Raw genomic sequence first — 8,735 nt, forward strand, 5'->3', positions numbered from 1 at the left:
GGGGGGGTGTATGTAGCAGTGTATGGGGGGGGTGTATGTAGCAGTGTATGGGGGGGGTGTATGTAGCAGTGTATGGGGGGGGGGTGTATGTAGCAGTGTATGGGGGGGTGTATGTAGCAGTGTATGGGGGGGGTGTATGTAGCAGTGTATGGGGGGGTGTATGTAGCAGTGTATGGGGGGGTGTATGTAGCAGTGTATGGGGGGGGGTGTATGTAGCAGTGTATGGGGGGGTGTATGTAGCAGTGTATGGGGGGGGGCGGGGGTGAGAAGTTTCGGCCTCTCCTGTTATGACACCAGCGCCATCTTTCCGGTGACCGCTTTCCTCTCACTGAACATGCGCACTACCTGTCAGGATTTAAAGTCCCAGAGGCCTGTGCGGCGGGGGCTGCGCATGCGCACTGTGTGTTTGTCCCTCCTGGTGACGTTGTGGGGTGGAAGTGTCCGGCCTTCCCCTTACAGCCCGGAACCCGGAGCAGCGGAGGCCCCAACCACAGGGAGAGCCGGAGACACCGGGAGAGGGGCGGCAGCGGGGCCAGAGCCACAGGGAGAGCCGGAGACACCGGGAGAGGGGCGGCAGCGGGGCCAGAGCCACAGGGAAACCGGAGACACCGGGAGAGGGGCGGCAGCGGGGCCAGAGCCACAGGGAAACCGGAGACACCGGGAGAGGGGCGGCAGCGGGGCCAGAGCCACAGGGAAACCGGAGACACCGGGAGAGGGGCGGCAGCGGGGCCAGAGCCACAGGGAGACACCGGGAGAGGGGCGGGGGCGTACTGACAGGTCCTATAGTCTCCTTCCCCGGGGGCTCCCGGCTCATGGGCCCCTGACTCTCTAGGGCCCCTTCTCCTGTCCCCCCCCCCCGCCTGTTCCTTGCCTGTAGGGCCCCTGCTCCCCTCCTTAGGGCCCCTCCTCTCATGTAGATCTGGGGTGAGGTCAGAGGTCAGAGTTCTTGGGGCGCCATCATGCTGCGCTCCATCCCTGTGAAGCGTGTGGTTTCGGCGCTGTCGGGGAGCAGCGTGCTGGTGAAGTGTTTGTGGGGGGCCGTGGTTCTCCTCTATCTCCTCTCCTTCTGGGTGGACACCTCTCATGTCCTGGCGGTGACCCCCGGACTGCTGCTGCCCCCCAATCTGTGGCTGTGGACGCTGGTGACGCACGGACTGGTGGAGCTGCACCTGTGGGACGTCCTGGCTAACCTCCTGCTGACCCTGGGTGCCGGGCGCCGGCTGGAGCCGCTGTGGGGGGCCCCGGAGCTGCTGCTGTTCTATGGGGTGGTCAGCCTGTCTGTGGGGGTCCTCAGCTCCCTCTATTTCCTGGTGGCCTACGCTGCGACCTCTGACCTGCACTTCCTGTTCTCTGCCCGGGTCCACGGGTTTCCAGCCTTTGCCGGCGCCGTCCTGGTGGCGCATAAACAGATGATTGGTGAGGGGCTGGTGGAGCCTCAGCGCTGGGTGCGCCTCCTGCCTCAGCTGGCTCTGCTGGGGGTTGTAGTCCTGACGGTGGCGGGCCTGATCCCGGGGCAGGTGCTGGTGGGCTACAGCCTGGGGCTTCTGTCCGGATGGATCTACCTGCGCTTCTACCAGAGACACAGCCGCGGCCGGGGGGACATGTCCGATCACTTCTCCTTCGCCAGCTTCTTCCCGGCGCCCCTGCAGCCCCCCGCCGCCCTCCTGGGGACCCTCACACACGCCGCCCTGGTGAAGCTACGACTCTGCCCACGAGCCGTCAAGAGATACGACGTGGGGGCCCCATCCTCCATCACTATCAGCTTACCCGGCACTGACCCCCAAGACGCCGAGCGCAGGAGGTAACAGCGAGGCCGACATCACATGATAACCTCTTCTGTCACCATAGTTTGTTACAATGTGTCGGTGCAGACAATCATCTGTCAGCTAAACACAGATTTCTCTCCTGTCTGCTCTGATACATTGTAACAAAGTCTCAGGACTGCACATGCGCTGACAGCAAGCAGAGATACTAGAAATGATAAAACTAAATTGCGCCCCGGGTTCTCAGAGAAGATTTGTTGCAGAGGTTCTGTACGAGTCGTATCCAGAGCAGACACACAGAACAATGTAACAAACCTCCAGCGAGTGAATTCACCATCACCGTTCAGTGGCGCCAAGTATCATTCACTTCCTGGTCCAGTGCAAACAAACCCGATATTATACACTTCCATCTCACCCTGTGCTCTAGTTATATCCAAAGCTGCACTGCACAGGAGCAGATTTAAAGGAACCTGTCAGCAGGTGTGAGACTGCAGCCAGTGTTATATATTGTCCTTGGAGAGATGTGTAATCAGACCTCACACTGCTGTGCTCTGTGCTCTCTGCAGCCAGTGTTATGTATTGTCCCTGGAGAGATGTGTAATCAGACCTCACACTGCTGTGCTCTGTGCTCTCTGCAGCCAGTGTTATATATTGTCCTTGGAGAGATGTGTAATCAGACCTCACACTGCTGTGCTCTGTGCTCTCTGTAGCCAGTGTTATGTATTGTCCCTGGAGAGATGTGTAATCAGACCTCACACTGCTGTGCTCTCTGCAGCCAGTGTTATGTATTGTCCCTGGAGAGATGTGTAATCAGACCTCACACTGCTGTGCTCTCTGCAGCCAGTGTTATGTATTGTCCCTGGAGAGATGTGTAATCAGACCTCACACTGCTGTGCTCTGTGCAGCCAGTGTTATGTATTGTCCCTGGAGAGATGTATAATCAGACCTCACACTGCTGTGCTCTGTGCTCTCTGCAGCCAGTGTTATGTACTGTCCCTGGAGAGATGTGTAATCAGACCTCACACTGCTGTGCTCTGTGCTCTCTGCAGCCAGTGTTATGTATTGTCCCTGGATAGATGTGTAATCAGACCTCACACTGCTGTGCTCTGTGCTCTCTGCAGCCAGTGTTATGTACTGTCCCTGGAGAGATGTGTAATCAGACCTCACACTGCTGTGCTCTGTGCTCTCTGCAGCCAGTGTTATGTATTGTCCCTGGAGAGATGTGTAATCAGACCTCACACTGCTGTGCTCTGTGTTCTCTGCAGCCAGTGTTATGTATTGTCCCTGGAGAGATGTGTAATCAGACCTCACACTGCTGTGCTCTCTGCAGCCAGTGTTATGTACTGTCCCTGGAGAGATGTGTAATCAGACCTCACACTGCTGTGCTCTGTGCTCTCTGCAGCCAGTGTTATGTATTGTCCCTGGAGAGATGTGTAATCAGACCTCACACTGCTGTGCTCTGTGCTCTCTGCAGCCAGTGTTATGTATTGTCCCTGGAGAGATGTGTAATCAGACCTCACACTGCTGTGCTCTGTGCTCTCTGCAGCCAGTGTTATGTATTGTCCCTGGAGAGATGTGTAATCAGACCTCACACTGCTGTGCTCTGTGCTCTCTGCAGCCAGTGTTATGTATTGTCCCTGGAGAGATGTGTAATCAGACCTCACACTGCTGTGCTCTGTGCTCTCTGCCGCCAGTGTTATGTATTGTCCCTGGAGAGATGTGTAATCAGACCTCACACTGCTGTGCTCTGTGCTCTCTGCCGCCAGTGTTATGTATTGTCCCTGGAGAGATGTGTAATCAGACCTCACACTGCTGTGCTCTGTGCTCTCTGCAGCCAGTGTTATGTATTGTCCCTGGAGAGATGTGTAATCAGACCTCACACTGCTGTGCTCTGTGCTCTCTGCAGCCAGTGTTATGTATTGTCCCTGGAGAGATGTGTAATCAGACCTCACATTGCTGTGCTCTGTGCTCTCTGCAGCCAGTGTTATGTATTGTCCCTGGAGAGATGTGTAATCAGACCTCACACTGCTGTGCTCTGTGCTCTCTGCAGCCAGTGTTATGTATTGTCCCTGGAGAGATGTGTAATTAGACCTCACACTGCTGTGCTCTGTGCTCTCTGCAGCCAGTGTTATGTATTGTCCCTGGAGAGATGTGTAATCAGACCTCACACTGCTGTGCTCTGTGCTCTCTGCAGCCAGTGTTATGCATTGTCCATGGAGAGATGTGTAATCAGACCTCACACTGCTGTGCTCTGTGCTCTCTGCAGCCAGTGTTATGTATTGTCCCTGGAGAGATGTGTAATCAGACCTCACACTGCTGTGCTCTGTGCTCTCTGCAGCCAGTGTTATGCATTGTCCATGGAGAGATGTGTAATCAGACCTCACACTGCTGTGCTCTGTGCTCTCTGCAGCTCTGGTGGTGATTGGAGTATAAGATGTGATGTTTCTGTGTATCCTCTGACTCCTTGTCTCGCCCTCTCTGCAGGCAGATCGCCCTCAAGGCTCTGAACGAACGCCTAAAGCGAGTAGAAGACCAGACCTCGTGGCCGAGCATGGAGGAGGAGGAGGATGAGGAGGAGGCTTCGCACGAGACGTCCGGTGGTAAATCTGAGCCCCCGGCTGCCCAGGAGACGAGTGCGGCCGCAGCGCCCATCATATAATGGAGCGGGGTCACTGCCCGCTATCGAATCTTCACGTGGAGGAGCAGAACATGGAGTCATCACCCGTCGCTCCCTGCAGGATCTGCACAGAGGACCCTCCAGCAGCTCCGGTCCTGCTACATGTCACCTCATAGCCCCGCCCCACAGACCCCTCCCTCTGTCTGTGACCTCTGCCCTCCACCAGGGCTGGCAGGGCAGCTCCATACAAGGGGATGTGCCATCACTGCAGAGAACCCCACTTACCCATGTGCCTGGGGACAGAAACAAAAAGGGGCGGAGTCTGGTTGCTCCGCCTGCGGCGATTGGCTGGTGCTTGGGAAGGAACTTTTTTTTTTTTTTTTAAGGACGTTTTTTGGTCTGGAGGGATGTAAATGTTGATATTTTTCTGTCTGGATTAAACTTTTTTGGAAATTATAGATGCGCGTATCTGACTAGTGAGTGCAGCTCTGGGGTATAATACAGGATGTAACTCAGGATCAGTACAGGATAAGTAATGTCATGTATGTACACAGTGACTGCACCAGCAGCAGAATAGTGAGTGCAGCTCTGGGGTATAATACAGGATGTAACTCAGGATCAGTACAGGATAAGTAATGTCATGTATGTACACAGTGACTGCACCAGCAGCAGAATAGTGAGTGCAGCTCTGGGGTATAATACAGGATGTAACTCAGGATCAGTACAGGATAAGTAATGTCATGTATGTACACAGTGACTGCACCAGCAGCAGAATAGTGAGTGCAGCTCTGGGGTATAATACAGGATGTAACTCAGGATCAGTACAGGATAAGTAATGTCATGTATGTACACAGTGACTGCACCAGCAGCAGAATAGTGAGTGCAGCTCTGGAGTATAATACAGGATGTAACTCAGGATCAGTACAGGATAAGTAATGTCATGTATGTACACAGTGACTGCACCAGCAGCAGAATAGTGAGTGCAGCTCTGGGGTATAATACAGGATGTAACTCAGGATCAGTACAGGATAAGTAATGTCATGTATGTACACAGTGACTGCACCAGCAGCAGAATAGTGAGTGCAGCTCTGCAGTATAATACAGGATGTAACTCAGGATCAGTACAGGATAAGTAATGTCATGTATGTACAGTGACTGCACCAGCAGCAGAATAGTGAGTGCAGCTCTGGGGTATAATACAGGATGTAACTCAGGATCAGTACAGGATAAGTAATGTCATGTATGTACACAGTGACTGCACCAGCAGCAGAATAGTGAGTGCAGCTCTGGGGTATAATCCAGGATGTAACTCAGGATCAGTACAGGATAAGTAATGTCATGTATGTACACAGTGACTGCACCAGCAGCAGAATAGTGAGTGCAGCTCTGGAGTATAATACAGGATGTAACTCAGGATCAGTACAGGATAAGTAATGTCATGTATGTACACAGTGACTGCACCAGCAGCAGAATAGTGAGTGCAGCTCTGGAGTATAATACAGGATGTAACTCAGGATCAGTACAGGATAAGTAATGTCATGTATGTACACAGTGACTGCACCAGTAGCAGAATAGTGAGTGCAGCTCTGGGGTATAATACAGGATGTAACTCAGGATCAGTACAGGATAAGTAATGTCATGTACGTACACAGTGACTGCACCAGCAGCAGAATAGTGAGTGCAGCTCTGGAGTATAATACAGGATGTAACTCAGGATCAGTACAGGATAAGTAATGTCATGTATGTACACAGTGACTGCACCAGCAGCAGAATAGTGAGTGCAGCTCTGGAGTATAATACAGGATGTAACTCAGGATCAGTATAGGATAAGTAATGTCATGTATGTACAGTGACTGCACCAGCAGCAGAATAGTGAGTGCAGCTCTGGAGTATAATACAGGATGTAACTCAGGATCAGTACAGGATAAGTAATGTCATGTATGTACACAGTGACTGCACCAGCAGCAGAATAGTGAGTGCAGCTCTGGAGTATAATACAGGATGTAACTCAGGATCAGTACAGGATAAGTAATGTCATGTATGTACACAGTGACTGCACCAGCAGCAGAATAGTGAGTGCAGCTCTGGAGTATAATACAGGATGTAACTCAGGATCAGTACAGGATAAGTAATGTCATGTATGTACACAGTGACTGCACCAGTAGCAGAATAGTGAGTGCAGCTCTGGGGTATAATACAGGATGTAACTCAGGATCAGTACAGGATAAGTAATGTCATGTACGTACACAGTGACTGCACCAGCAGCAGAATAGTGAGTGCAGCTCTGGAGTATAATACAGGATGTAACTCAGGATCAGTACAGGATAAGTAATGTCATGTATGTACACAGTGACTGCACCAGCAGCAGAATAGTGAGTGCAGCTCTGGGGTATAATACAGGATGTAACTCAGGATCAGTACAGGATAAGTAATGTCATGTATGTACACAGTGACTGCACCAGCAGCAGAATAGTGAGTGCAGCTCTGGAGTATAATACAGGATGTAACTCAGGATCAGTATAGGATAAGTAATGTCATGTATGTACAGTGACTGCACCAGCAGCAGAATAGTGAGTGCAGCTCTGGAGTATAATACAGGATGTAACTCAGGATCAGTACAGGATAAGTAATGTCATGTATGTACACAGTGACTGTACCAGCAGCAGAATAGTGAGTGCAGCTCTGGGGTATAATACAGGATGTAACTCAGGATCAGTACAGGATAAGTAATGTCATGTATGTACACAGTGACTGCACCAGCAGCAGAATAGTGAGTGCAGCTCTGGGGTATAATACAGGATGTAACTCAGGATCAGTACAGGATAAGTAATGTCATGTATGTACACAGTGACTGCACCAGCAGCAGAATAGTGAGTGAAGCTCTGGGGTATAATACAGGATGTAACTCAGGATCAGTACAGGATAAGTAATGTCATGTATGTACACAGTGACTGCACCAGCAGCAGAATAGTGAGTGCAGCTCTGGGGTATAATACAGGATGTAACTCAGGATCAGTACAGGATAAGTAATGTCATGTATGTACACAGTGACTGCACCAGCAGCAGAATAGTGAGTGCAGCTCTGGAGTATAATACAGGATGTAACTCAGGATCAGTACAGGATAAGTAATGTCATGTATGTACACAGTGACTGCACCAGCAGCAGAATAGTGAGTGCAGCTCTGGAGTATAATACAGGATGTAACTCAGGATCAGCACAGGATAAGTAATGTCATGTATGTACACAGTGACTGCACCAGCAGCAGAATAGTGAGTGCAGCTCTGGAGTATAATACAGGATGTAACTCAGGATCAGTATAGGATAAGTAATGTCATGTATGTACAGTGACTGCACCAGCAGCAGAATAGTGAGTGCAGCTCTGGAGTATAATACAGGATGTAACTCAGGATCAGTACAGGATAAGTAATGTCATGTATGTACACAGTGACTGTACCAGCAGCAGAATAGTGAGTGCAGCTCTGGGGTATAATACAGGATGTAACTCAGGATCAGTACAGGATAAGTAATGTCATGTATGTACACAGTGACTGCACCAGCAGCAGAATAGTGAGTGCAGCTCTGGGGTATAATACAGGATGTAACTCAGGATCAGTACAGGATAAGTAATGTCATGTATGTACACAGTGACTGCACCAGCAGCAGAATAGTGAGTGCAGCTCTGGGGTATAATACAGGATGTAACTCAGGATCAGTACAGGATAAGTAATGTCATGTATGTACACAGTGACTGCACCAGCAGCAGAATAGTGAGTGCAGCTCTGGGGTATAATACAGGATGTAACTCAGGATCAGTACAGGATAAGTAATGTCATGTATGTACACAGTGACTGCACCAGCAGCAGAATAGTGAGTGCAGCTCTGGGGTATAATACAGGATGTAACTCAGGATCAGTACAGGATAAGTAATGTCATGTATGTACACAGTGACTGCACCAGCAGCAGAATAGTGAGTGCAGCTCTGGAGTATAATACAGGATGTAACTCAGGATCAGTACAGGATAAGTAATGTCATGTATGTACACAGTGACTGCACCAGCAGCAGAATAGTGAGTGCAGCTCTGGGGTATAATACGGGATGTGCAGTGGAAGATGAAACCTGTTTGTCAGGGACAGAACCGGTTTGTTGATCCTGGATAGGGGCGGAGTTGCCCTATGACCTGGTGACCTCAGAGATGATGACCTGATCCTCTATTGTGTTATGTGATGATTTACATTCCTGGAAGGTGAAGTGACCAATCACATTGCGGCTGAGAGGTGAGTGTTACAGGCAGAGCTACATCACATTAGGGACACACAATTAAAACTCTGCTCTAGTCACATCCAGAGCTGCAAT

General features: G+C 50.5%; 1 protein-coding gene across 1 annotated transcript; it reads left to right on the top strand.

Moving 5' to 3' along the window:
* The first annotated feature begins 339 nt into the window (after positions 1–339).
* On the top strand, positions 340–4,836 carry LOC140109534 (transmembrane protein 115-like). Its single transcript, XM_072132060.1, has 2 exons — positions 340–1,801; positions 4,248–4,836. Exons 1-2 carry the CDS (start codon positions 960–962, stop codon positions 4,420–4,422), a joined length of 1,017 nt encoding a protein of 338 aa, XP_071988161.1. The 5' UTR covers positions 340–959; the 3' UTR covers positions 4,423–4,836.
* Positions 4,837–8,735: the final 3,899 nt, after the last annotated feature.

Source organism: Engystomops pustulosus, unplaced genomic scaffold, assembly GCF_040894005.1.
Source record: "Engystomops pustulosus unplaced genomic scaffold, aEngPut4.maternal MAT_SCAFFOLD_214, whole genome shotgun sequence".
NCBI classification, from domain to species: domain Eukaryota; kingdom Metazoa; phylum Chordata; class Amphibia; order Anura; family Leptodactylidae; genus Engystomops; species Engystomops pustulosus.